This window comes from Epargyreus clarus, unplaced genomic scaffold (assembly GCF_041222505.1).
Source record: "Epargyreus clarus isolate Ecla_fem2 unplaced genomic scaffold, WU_Ecla_fem_2.2 ptg000021l, whole genome shotgun sequence".
Taxonomy (NCBI): domain Eukaryota; kingdom Metazoa; phylum Arthropoda; class Insecta; order Lepidoptera; family Hesperiidae; genus Epargyreus; species Epargyreus clarus.
In genome coordinates, this window is record NW_027332228.1 from 4,038,970 (window position 1) to 4,052,731 (window position 13,762).

The 13,762-nt window shown below is 34.1% G+C and overlaps 1 protein-coding gene across 1 annotated transcript in view; it reads right to left on the reverse strand.

Annotated features, from left to right (window-relative positions):
• Nucleotides 1–11,754: 11,754 nt before the first annotated feature.
• NGR-A30 (neuropeptide receptor A30) overlaps nucleotides 11,755–13,762 on the reverse strand; it is an 83,245-nt gene continuing 81,237 nt past the window's right edge. Inside the window, exon 11 of the mRNA XM_073084778.1 lies at nucleotides 11,755–13,480. Coding sequence (XP_072940879.1) covers nucleotides 13,328–13,480 — 153 coding nt within the window. The 3' untranslated portion in view covers nucleotides 11,755–13,327. The remainder of the gene's footprint in view (nucleotides 13,481–13,762) is intronic.

The window sequence follows — 13,762 nt, forward strand, 5'->3', positions numbered from 1 at the left end:
AGCTGATCTAGAGAATAATATAATGTCGTCAGCAAACCTAAGGTTGTTTAGGAACATTCCGTTGATGTTTATACCTCTTTTTTCCCATTTTAATTTTTTCATGATGCTTTGGAGAACTGCTATAAATATCAATGCTGATAAGGGGTCACCTTGCCTTACGCCTCTACATATACTAATCTCTACCCCAGTTTTGTCTATTTTTACTTGACTTGTACTTTTGATATATATGTCTTTAATGAGTTTGATTGCTTCTGATGGTATGTTGCATTCGTTTAAAGCTGTCCATATGCTATCATGGTGGATAGAGTCGAAAGCCTTCGCGTAATCAATGAACGCTAGGTAGAGCGGTTGTCTTTGTTCTTCATATTTTTCTATAATTAAATTCAAAGTATGGATATGATCTATGGTTGAGAAGTTTCTTCTAAATCCTGCTTGCTCTACTGTTTGCTGAGATTCGATGTAAGTTGTAAGGCGATCTTTAATACATGAAGCGAATAATTTATATATATTTTGTTGAAGACTAATCGGTCGATAATTTCCAATATCCGATGGATCCCCTTTTTTATATAGTAAAATTATGTATGATTTTCCCCACTTTGTAGGGATTTTTCCTTCATCAACACACTTATTAAAAAGAGTCGTCAGATATGGGACCAGAATAGAGCTTCCTGCTTTTATTGCCTCGTTTGGTATACCATCTGGGCCAGAGCTTCTGTCATTTTTTAAGGCTGAAATTTTTTCTTCGATTTCCTGCACGGAGAATCTGTCTAACGTTTCAGAATTAGAGAGCAGAGGTGCTTCAGTCTCTCGTTGTGTTAAGATTGGCGCAGCGTAGAGATTTTTGAAGAAAGTCGTAGCAATATCTATTATATCTGATCTATTAAAACTCTTCTTATTTGTTGTAAGTTCTTTAAGGCAGGGGATCCAATGCTTATTTCTTGTTAACTCTTTTATACCTTTTTTTATGCTTCCTGATATATGTAAATGTTTTTCTAAAACTCTTATTTTATGTTTTTCATGCTCTTTTTTAATTAGCTTATGTACATTTTTATATAAATAGCAACGCTCGGCCTTTTCTTCGCTTGTCAAATGTTTTTTGTTGGTTAACTCAGATCTTCTGTTTATTAAAGTTTTTATGTATTTTGTAATAATGGTCGCCTTCTCGGTTTTGTTATTTATGATGAAGTCGAGACTTTTAATTATTACTTTTTCTAATTTGTTGTAGTAATACTCTACATTTTTGTTCGCCTCTATTTGAAAAGAATTCATATTTCTTTGTAAAGCTTCCAAAAATATTTCCTGCTGTTCTGCTGTTTGTAGTTTACTTTTATTGTTATTTTTATATTTTGCTCTACTTTTTTTAACATTCTTTAGTTGCAGTGTGCTTCTTAAAAGTCTGTGGTCACTGGGGTAGGATAATCTATTTATTATTTCGAAGTTTGTTATTTTTTCTGAAATGTTTGATAATATATAGTCTATCTGACTCTTTTTATTCTTAGGTGATTTCCAGGTCCATTGATTGTTAATTTTCTTTTTAAAAATACTATTTATTATGCGCAAATTATTTTCCCAGCAAAATTGAAGTAATCTTTTGCCCCTTTTATCTCTATTACCATAGCAATAAGTCCCTAGGATTCTTTCTTCACCGTTAAGGCGTTGTCCAACTCTGGCATTGAAGTCGCCCAAAACAATAAGATGTTTGTTGCACTGCGTCAGGCATTGTTGTATTTGGTTGTAAAATTCATTGATCTCTGATTCATTTGCTTCGATAGTAGGGGCATGAACTTGAACAACAGAGATAGACGTGGTGTCCAACTTAAGGTTTAGTATACAAATTCGGTCTGATATTGCAATGAAGCTCTCTATATTTGATTTAAATTCCTTTTTTATAAGAAAACCTATACCATAATGACCTTTTATTTCCCCATAATAGCAAAATATATGCGTATTGTCCTCTGTAACATTGTAACCGGTGCGTCTTATTTCGGCTAGTCCAATAATATCATAATTAATTTTTGATATTGCTTCCTTAAATTCAAGTAACTTTTCATTTGTTGAAAGAGATCTTGCGTTGTATGTGCATATGTAGAGTTTTTGGAGTGGAGGGTTGTAGTCTTTTGCCCCCGCGGTGACCAGCCGTCTTGGGGGACATTGTTGAGAGGTCGCAGCTTTTTGTCAATATGTTTTATTCTTGTGTTGTTGCGTGAGAGTCGTGTTTGTTGTAACATCCAAAGTATCTTGGGAAGTTCGAGGATCGTTATTTGAATTTCTGATAATATATTGATGAATATTTGCATTTCTCTTTTTTGTAGGTTTTTTGTTACCGTGTTTTTTGAAGTTTAAGCTATTATTATCCACGTTAATTTCCGGTGATTCCGATAAATTTCGTTTATTGCTGTTTTGATTTTGTGTTGAATAATTCTGTTCTTTTTGTACTTCTTGCGTATTCTCTGGTAAGATTACAATTTTATTATACTTTAAATAAGCTGTCTTTCCTTTGTTTCTTTCTTCGAGTAGTTGGCCTCTTAGTTTTTTACGTTGCTCTAAAATTTCTGGCGGAAAATCTTCTTTAATATAATAAGACGTTTCGGACAAATTTCTTTTGTTTTTTAAAAGCTCGATTTTCATTCCTAATGTGTTCAGTGTTACAACCACCGGTCTTAATTTATTGGATTCTTGTTTTTTCCCTAAACGCCTTACTTCTTCTATATTTTCTTTATTGCAACTTATTTTCATTTTTTCGTTTATAATATGTAATATAGTATTCTGTAGGCTATAGTAACTTGTCTCTGTTTCTTCTATTCCGAAAAAAATTACATTCTTCTTCCTAATTGTTTTTTCAAATTGTTGTATACGTCGGCCTTGGTCTTCAACTGTTTTTTGTAAAAGTCTGTATTTGTTTTCTATGGTTTCAAATTTTTGGTTTATATTATCATTTATAATTTGCGGTATGATTTGTTTCATATCTTGTATTTCGATTGCTTGTTCATCAAATTTTCTTTGTAGTATTCGAAACATCTCTGTGACTTCCTCCATTTCTTTAGATATTTCTCTGGCTATTATAATCACGACGTGTAGTTTATCGTTTTGTTAGCCCTCTAGCGGCGAACTGATAAATCACTATGTACGCTAGTTAGTGCGCACGAGTTTAATTTGCTGCAAGGATTTGATTCAAACTCGTATACAATGTAGTTCACCAGTTGTTCGCTAGATGGCGCTATTTTCAAGCAATTGTGGTTCGGTGCTTCTTTTTGAAACGCAAAATAGACGTTTGCTGTTATAGGTTATGAAGATTTCTATAATGACTGTTAGCTCACTTGATTGGTTGTAGCACAGGTATTTTATTGCTCTCACGTTACTTTCCACTTTTCTGTAGTATCTGGACACTTATTTCCAGGTATATCACTATATTTTTTCTTTGTTGTCACTGTTTTGTTAACGTTATTGTTCTTCTTGTTCACTCGATATTTTAGCACTTTTTATAGTTTTAGGCAGTCTGTTTATAATTCACTGGATTGTTCTTATCGTATTCTTGATTTTCACATAAACTTTAGCCCACTATTCGTAATATTTCTATTTTTAAACTTATATTTTATACGGACGTGATCAGTAACGTGGCACGACAGCGCCCTCTCTCTAATTATCCCCTATCTATTAATTAATTAATGAAGATGGGTTTGAGACGTGGTTGGTTAAATGGGGAGTTCCCACATTTAACAGTGTGTGTTATATTGAAAATAATTCTTTCAATATATGAGTATGCGTTTACTTTATAAATATAAATTAACTAGAAATTATAAACAAAAATACGAGGGCTTAAAACATAATCTTTCATTACTTCCACAATTTAGACGAATCCGACGATACCTTTGTTAAATAGAGACAAGCCGGTTGGACTGTAGGGCCAAAAAATACAAAAAATTGAAGGTGATAGAACTCTTGGTGATTCGACTCCGGCGGCACCAGCGCCACACCTATTTCTGCCTTATAACATCATTGTTAAGCGCCGCTGTGTTCTAGTTTGAAGGGTGGTAAGCGAGAAATACTCACCCGAGGTATTCCACCTTAGACCTTAGGGTAACGGTCCTGATTAGCCAATTACTATCAGGGAAATTGTATGCTCTTTTGCTAAAAAGGGTTTGAAATGATACTACGGTATCAATTAATTGTTCCAAAACTAATGCCTTATATTGGAAGTATAGCTGGTGGCTAAAGTTTGGCTATTTTTACATAACATACTTTTGAATGAACCGATTGCCAGAAAAATGTCACGTGTAACTGAAAAACAAACAAATACAGTTTGTGACGGCAATTTGCCGACGTCACGTTACAAATCAAATGTGCAACGTGACCAGGTTATATAAAATTCAATATGAGATTGTGGTTGACAAGGTCAAATGCTGAAAGCAGTATACTTGAAGAAACGTTATCAAGGTTATTAAACTTGGACGCCTACGATGGGCAGGACATGTTGAAAGAATAGGTGAAACAAGGGTACCGAAACGTCTACTAAACGGTAAACCAGATGGGCGAAGAAATCGTGGAAGGCCAAAACTCAGGTGGCTAGATGGAGTTGAACAGGACCTGAAGACTCTGGGCGTGACGAAGTGGAAAGAGAGAGCCAAGAATAGACCAGGCTGTAGAAATATTCGGCCAAGGCCCACGCGTGGCTGTAGTGCCTTAGATGATGATGATAAGTATACTTGAAGTGACGATCATAGATGCGTTGCTACCAGAAGGCTAAGCTGGAATGCCTTATGTAAGCCCACGCAATAAACATAAGATGAGAACATAATAGCGCCGCTTCGTGATGGTAAATTACTATCAACCTCTTACTGTCGAGTTAGGTTTGGGATTCTTCTCAGAATTACAAGGATTTAGACCAAGAAAGGGCAACATTTTAAAAGATTAAAAAGTATGTAGCAAATCGTTGGTAATAAAAAATAGTTTGTCACGGGCCGTAATACAGAAATGACAAAACAAGCGTGGCTTTTAGCTGTCCTGTAAAAAATATTTGCAAAAACAGAAAGCAAAACATATTTTTATAATATAGGAGTAGCAGACGAGCATGCAGTCCACCTGATGGTAAGTGGCTACTGCCGCCCATGGACATCTGTAATCAATTACAGTAGTATTAGATTCCTACCCGAGGTCGGCCACAGATTCGCCGGTACTCCTGAGGACTAAGCTGAAACGCCTCGGAAAAGTATGTCTCCCTTACCACACCCTTCAAGCCCGAACACAGCAGTGCTTAACACTGCTGTTCTTAGGTATCTATGGTGCACTTCAGGTAAGACGCTAATCTTCATCGCTGAAGACGCCCCCCCCCCCCCCCGATTGATTAGTGTAAGCTCTCCCTCAGTTGATGTCGAAATTAATTAATTTGCCTAATATAGCGTCGGTGTCACTCGATCATTGTCAGAAGCAGTCTGGTCTAAATCTAGATAAATCTGGGATGGTTGATCTAAGCTTATTTCTGAGGCATGTTTTGTTGAACCATTAATTTAATTAAACACACTCTATTAGGCTTGGAAAATCAAGACGTTACATATTTTTGAAGGTTTGATACGTAAAAGTATCTAATTGCCACACCGATGTGACGTGGGTTCTACCGCCCATGGACGGCTTTGACGAATTCTAAATAGAACGACAATAATACAGGAACTCGTAATAAATGTATTTATTTTCCAAAATGGCCAATATAAATTATGATAAAAAAAATGCATGCATGCGTGCATTCATGGTAACAACGTACGAGTATTATCTAATTTCAGTTATATCACTTATGTTCAGGAGTACAATAATATGATAATATCACAGAAGGACGTCCAAGCAGCCATGGGGCGAAGCCACGATAATATGATCGACTTTCTTAACAAATTAACATAAGGTAGAGAATTTCATCGTCATCATCATCGGCCCATTATTGTTTTACTGTTGGGCACGGGTCTCCTCTCAGAATGAGCAGGATTAGGCCATAGTCCACTGCGCTGGCCAAGTGCGTATTGGTAGACTTCACATACCTTTGAGATTTTTTTTAATAATCCCCTCAGGTATTTAGGTTTCCTCACTAAGTTTTCCTTCAACGTTTCAGCAAGTGATAATTAATTTCTAATATGCACATCATTATGAAAAATCAGAGATGCCTGGGATTTGAACCCCGGACCCCTCGAGCGAGAGGCCGAGTTTCTTAACCACTAGGCTGTCATAACGTCATAGGTAGAATATTCAGCAAACTCTAATCATAGGTTGCATGAGGATTCTAGCATGGCACCTACTGTGGCTGCATATAGCGTTATTTATTTATAGTACGTTATAATAATAGTCAGAGCCGGATTTAGAAGTATGGAGACTGTGGGGCAACGAAGGAGTGGAGGATAAATAAAAGCCGAATAATAGACACAATTTTCTGTGAAGTGTCACAAAAAATATCTACAAGAATTTAATTAAATTGAACAAAGAATATAGAAATTAGATAAGTTTATCGATAAAAATGAAGAAATATTCTTTAAAAAAAAAACAAACGTCGCTGACACCTTGAAATTTGTATATTTTTATCCCTCTTGTGGGGGCCCCAAGGCAGCAGCCTGCCCTAAAATCCGGCCCTGATGTAACTGGCCAAAGTCAGTTGCCAGTTTAGCAAGTCTGTTTATCATTCGTGCCACGTCGTCAAGTTCGTGGATTGTTTGAAGATGTCTTCTCACGTGCTGTGGCTTGTCCGTCTAATATCCTGGCTTACTCTGTCGTTGTGATTCCGGTCCACTATTTCCTGTTTGGTTATAAGCTAAGTGTTACGTTTATTCGCATTTTCGAATATTTGCTCAATTTTCATATTCGCCTTCGATTTCGCAATGCGTGTAACAAACATATTGGCATAATTAATGTTATTTAAAGAAATTCAATATGAAGTTGTAATCCCTACATTCCTTTTGAGATGACTACCATCTGCGAGGGACAAGAGTTGCGACTCTACAAATTAGGATTTTTTTTGGATGGAAATTGGATTTAGCTTTACTTTAGTCCTCCTTCACATTAAAAAAAAATATTACGCCCTCTGATATATTGCTACCTAAATATCAACTGTGACATATACCATTAAAATTATTTAATTATAGTATTATATAGTCACTGGCTGTATGCGTTACACGATTGTATTAGCATAGAAAAAGAAAATAACGCTCTTGACGTTTGATTGCATTTTGCGCGGGAATAGTAAGTAAATGGGATCAAGAAATAGTTTTTTTTTTTTTTTTTTATATTTATACCTAAACGATGAGGCAGACGGGCTACCTGATGGGAAGTAGTCACCGTCGCCTATGGACATTTGCAACACCAGAGGAGTCGCCAATGCATCGCCGGCTTTGAAGGAGAGCTCTTTTTACACCTTTTTTGAAGAGCCCCATGTCATAGCGCTCCGGGAATACCTCAGAATTGATATTTTTTTACAACGGACACTTTATCTGTATTACTATGTATTATTAAACTATGTACCGGGAAGTATCTACATCAATTTTGAGTGCAAACATAAGTCAATATATTATAGTTCATTTCTCAAAGACACAAAAACAAAGGTATTTAATTGATTATATAACTCTTTATAGATTTCTCTCTAAAATTATTTTAAAAGGGTTATATTAAGTCGCAGAAAGTCTCTCTAGTTTAATTTATTTGCATAGATATGTTAAGACGTACAGTAAATACAGACAATTTGATATAGACATGTTATTGGAGCCCCGAGCTATGCGGCGTTCGTGTCACCGAATCCCATTGCGTAATACAGCGTAGAAGCTAACTATATTGCTTAATGGGAAGTTAGGAAAGTTAGGCTCGGTGTACAAGTAGTATTGTATTGAGAAATATTATGAATGGTGAATTTGGAAAATTCTGTATACTACCACCATAGATAACTAAAGATATCTCACCACCTTGTAATTGGGTACTTGACAGTTATAACAATAAAATATGAAATATGTTGGATATGAGAGCTTATAAGTAAACATAAATTATGCAGTATTTCGTTTATTTTTTAATACGTTCTAAGTATTTTAATTTTTAAAAAGAAATTTTCGATTTTTTATCTGTGGATTTTAAATCCCAAAACGGCGACAGTGCTGCCTCAAATGTCATGTGACGTCACTACATCGAAACCAAACAAGACAAATAATAATTAAATCGTTTGCTGTTAGAGTTGGTTGAATTTATAATATGTTGTGAACCGAAATGAAGCCATACTATAATAAAGCTGATAGCGTGAACCTGCTTAAAGAATCTCCATATATGCAGTGCAATAAATCAAAATGGATACAAAAACTTCCGTGAGATAACCTATGGAAATATCAAATAAACAACGTAAGTAAAACATTCTTTATATTTACATTTAATCATATCGGACAATTAAAACATTTCTTAACTGACTTCAGACAGAAGAAAGGTTGTCTTCAAGTGATTATTAAGATTTTTTTAAATATACTTATATTCTTATGTGAACTGTTTTAAGGTTATTAATTGATTATATTTATATTTACAGATCTTCCCGACAATCGTATAGTGACGACGTTATAGAGTATGTGCAGTTTAAGAGGAAGGCAAGCTTGTGTTTCATGAAAAGTAAAAGTTGTCCTGAACACAAGGTACATCAATGAAAATGAAAATATGATGACTGTCCTGCCTAGAAGAAGTGAGGAGCCAAAAGTTTCGAAAGTGGGCACCAGTCTGAAATACATAAAGTAAAGTACACGGGAAATAGTACTTCTTTACTTGCGTAACCTACCCAACAACCCAACAAGATGAAGGAAGAAAAGTGACCATACAGTTCCTATTATTGCATTGCAATTTAATTCTGAAAATGACAGTGATAAAAATATATATTCATTTGTTACGGAAAATAATTAGTAATGAAGAAAAGCAGACACGCAAGCAGCACAAAAATTTAGCTTAGGTGATCTGTAGTAATTATTGTAACTGTAACATATGATAAATATATACAAAAGTTCTACTGTGTGTACTCACTAATAGAACCATATAAACCAAATAAACAAAGAAATCGGTTAATAAAATACTAATATTAGCAAATCATGTATTTTTAATTATACAGTCCTGTAACTTAATCAGTGCACATGCACCATCAATAATAACACAGTCATGAAATATTTTAATTGTGTCCTATTAATTACAGAATGGGCCCTTAAAATAGAATTCTCATAGACGTCTTATAATTCTATTCTTATCATAGACATCTATATAATATATTAAATATATGAATGATCCAATGATTTGGAATTGACGAATCACTCGAGAGTTACTAAATTTATTCCTTTTTTTCAATAATACTTCTCTTACATAGATAGTATAAAATGTCATTGCTTGCAAACAGAGGATTTAAACATAAGAATCTGCAAGTTCTTTAACGTTTATGAGATTTGGGTTTAGGAACTTGTATAAGCAAATTTGTTAGGATATTTAGCGATCGTACTTGAACACATCGTCACTGCACACGCCTTGTAATTTGACATTCTTGCAATTGTACTAATAAAAGTTAAATAATTCCCAAGATTTCCCCTGAAGTATGTGTAGCGTCGAAGTTTATTTCTATATTTTCAATGTGTTGACGTCACGCTACGAAATGACACTTGACCGCCTGTTTTGGCGTAACGTTTCGTTTACCGTAATAAAAATATGTTTTTTATTAATAAATAGCCCTTTTTTCGAAAAAATGATCAATGAAAGGCATATATAATACGTATATGAATTCTATAAACAGTTTCCCAAAAAGTGTCAAGTAGCCAATTGACAAAGTAACAAACAGCTTACGGGTTTCGTGTATGTACACGAAATCACGCACACACTCATATAAACAGTTTACGGTTTTTCTCATTACGTTTCCGACTGTCGTGGTGTAATTTACGCGGAACAATGCCGGCATGTGCAGTTATATGGTGCAAACACAGCACGGAATCAAAGAAAAAGCGTGAAGAAGTGTCGTTTCATTCGTAAGTGATCTAAAAACTACATTTTTTTAAACATGAAACACAAACATGAAAATAGATAAGATTGACATTACTAAGTGTTGCCCGTACCTTATTGTGAATTACTTTACATGTGGGAAATAACTTGCAAGTAAAATTAGATATTGATTATGTGTTTTATTTAAATTTAACAGAAATACTATTTACGAGTAACATTAAATTGAAATATAATATTATTCAATTATAATTAAATTTTTGAAATATGTTTTTTCAATAGCATTGTTTGATTATGTACTCATATTACGTAGATAGTACATAATATTATTATAAATTTATTGCTACATTTATTTATTTTTTGTATAATTTTTACATTTATTCCATTGTAAGCCATTGTATATTTTGTGTTTGTAATTATCATATATTTTCTTCTGTATATTTTTAGTTAATTTTTAATATTTTTACTTTTTATTGTTTATTAGTTATGGTGTGCGTTGATTATATTTCCTAAATAAACATTACTTTCGTAATACACATTTAATTTAATCCCTTTTCCCTTGTTACTCTAAGCGCCTACTAAATGATCTACTAACAATTCGTAATGTGGTGTAGATACAGACGACGGGATTAGTCATTTTATTGTTTGAATTCTTGACAAATACAACCTTTTTAGAGAAAGTTTACGTATAAATAACGAATTCTACGTAATTTACGTAATAAATAAATACGTATTTCAAACATTTTAGGGAGACAAGATCGGAGACGTGGCAATACTTTATTATTACGCACACAATTTCAACTGTCAAAACTGGCTTCCTTTTCTTGTATGGAGTGAGTTATCTTTACTAATCTATGACTACCACTTACACTATCCCACTGCTATGCACGGATCTCCTTTCTGAATGTGGATTAAGCCATGGTCCACCGTGGTGACCAAGTGCGTATGGTGCAAATTTCCAAAAAATGTGTTTACGAAGATTTATTTATCCGAGCTGTTCTAATTTAGTCCTCAGAGGAAGCAACGCATCGATAACAGGCTTATCTAGGGTTGATTACAAATATCCGTGGATGGCAGTTGCTATTTGCTATCAGATAGATTGCATGCTCTTTGCTACCTCTATAAAACAACTAGGCACACATATATTTTTACGAATTTTTATACTTATGTGTTCATGTATATACAATTAATTATACATGACAGAAAGGTAAGAGCTATAAGGTTAAGGTGGTAGCGTATTTATTTTGTGATGAAATTTGAACAAAAATTTTCTAACTTTGATTATTTCAGTGAATCTCAAAGCTTTAGGTACTGACTACTCATAGGTATGTATAGTTACCGCGAAACTGCTAGTCCGTTCTGAAGTTGTTGCGAGCAGGTGTAGTCATACAATTTGCTATGGCGACGCGATTAATTTCTATATTCAGAGCGGACCAGCAGTTTTACGCGGACTATAATAGGGGTTAAAAATAAAAAAAATATTCTCATTTCATACATTTATTTACTTTAACATGTATTCAACTTATTTTTAGTAAATAAATTACGTAAAAAGGTAAGTATAGTTCATTTTGTGACTACACTACGTGACTAGAGTCTCACTCCAATCTTCTTTTGGCACCATTTTAAACTCTAACCTGAATATTTATTATGTTTTTAACATACATAATAATTATGAGTATCAATTTTTATTACAATTACAAACGTTTTAGGCGGCTCACACATAAATACAGTCAACAACTTGCAAAAAAGTCAAAAGAGAATTTTCGTTTTTAAAAGTGGGTTATCAACTTATCACCCGTTATATATTCAATCTACCTAATTTATACCTACCAAAAATCTAACTTTTACAATGTCTAGTATGAAGAAAATTTCAATCGTCGATCTTTATGTAGGCAAAACATTGGATAGATCGATTATTAAAACGGTCGTAAAAAGCCGTCCAACCAACCTTTACAAGTTGTCTTTCGTCCAGTGTGTGTGCCGCCTTATATTTACAAAGCTTGTTTTAAACTAGAATTTGGTTCGAGAGATCCTTCTGTCATACAAAAGTGTAGACAAGTTGAAAAAATAGCCGAATATTACACCCTTTTAAATAATCCCTGTATTTTGCTTAAAATACGTGCGAGTTACGTTTTTTTTCTATTTACTTCCATTAAAATACATCATGAAAATTTTATTACTAACACTTACATTCATGACTTAAGCTTACATTTACATTGTTCTATTAATCTTAAATATATTTTTTTAACATTAAATGCATGTGTGATTATAAAATAAATAACAATAAAAAGTCTAAGTTCGTAGCTATATTCGTGAATATTGTTGAGTTTATTTTTACACTGTTATAAGGATTGCCACTCACGACATTACAATATCGAGTGCGGTACGTCGTAATGAAAGTATTCAACATACGACAAAACTAATTAATGCGTTCGAGCTTTATATTAAGTTTTATAATTAGATATACATTTAAACTAACGATAGCTGCTGCGTTTAATAATATCGTTGTTCAAAAAATAGCAGAACTATAACTTGATTCTTAATTTTATGACATATGATGAGAAACATAAATCAAATCATTTATCTTTAACAAATATTCCTCTATAAGATGAAACATAGAGACTTATGTAAATGAGAGTGAAGTCGGGATTTAGACAAAGATCATTTGTAAAAAAATGGTGCTAGAAATTTAAGTAAAGTAACATCTATTATATCATCTTAGTACGCTCCACTTAACTTCCGCAAAGCTATCGATCGCGACTGTTAAAATTGCCATTCCACTATGGTATAAACACCGCGGGTAAGTGATAGTTATAAGTGGAACTTACGACTTGTATCTATTTTTGTTGCCTGTCGCATTTTGTGAGAGTCAAATTTTACCTATGCATGTTTTTAGGCGAAGTGACGTCATTTATGACGTTGAGTCATAGCGCGCGAGGACTACGGACCTTAGGTGGAACGATGTAGTGTTACAATCGTTGCGGGCGATAAGTGAAACGTACCCTATTATAACTAACATATAAATATTGTATACTCTACCGTGGCCATAGATTAGTAAAGATACTTCGCCGCCTTGAATTTGAATGAAACCACAAACGGCTAAGTAAGTTCTTTTCTTGAATTTTTGACAAATAAAAACATTTTTAGAGAAAATTTACGAATAAATAACTAATACTGCGTAATTTACATAATAAATAAATCATGATTTCAAATATTTTAGGGACATTTTAGCACGGAGACGTGGCAAAACTTTTTTACGCAACTATTTCAATTCTCAAAACTGGGTACATTTCCTTGTTAGGAGTGAGTAATCTTTACTAATCTATGACCGTGGCTTGTAATTTTACAACTGATTTGAGATATACCACTACAAGAACGTATCTTGTCGTCGTTGGGGCTGTGGATGGCAGTTGTTGTTCATGGTCGTATGGTCGTCTGGCAGGTGGAGACGCACCTTCCTGGAGTTGCTGTTGCATTGGTGGAGTCGCTGCTTCGGATACTTTAGGCTGTCTTCTTTGAGCTGGCAAAAGTAAAATAACATGTAATTTATATGAGATTCATGGAAATAATATCAGTGTTGTTTTATGTGTGTGTTTATTTTGTTTGGAATCGGTTTGATGTCTTCATGAACAGTGTTATTTATGAGCTTCTTGATTGCTTTGCTAGGAAAGTGTGTTGTCGATCAACGCATCTGTGGCCGACCTCAGCTGCTACTCCTGAGGACTAAGCTGGAACGCTTCAGAAAAGTATGTCTACCTTACCACACCCTTCAAACCAGAACACAGCAATGTTTAACACTGCT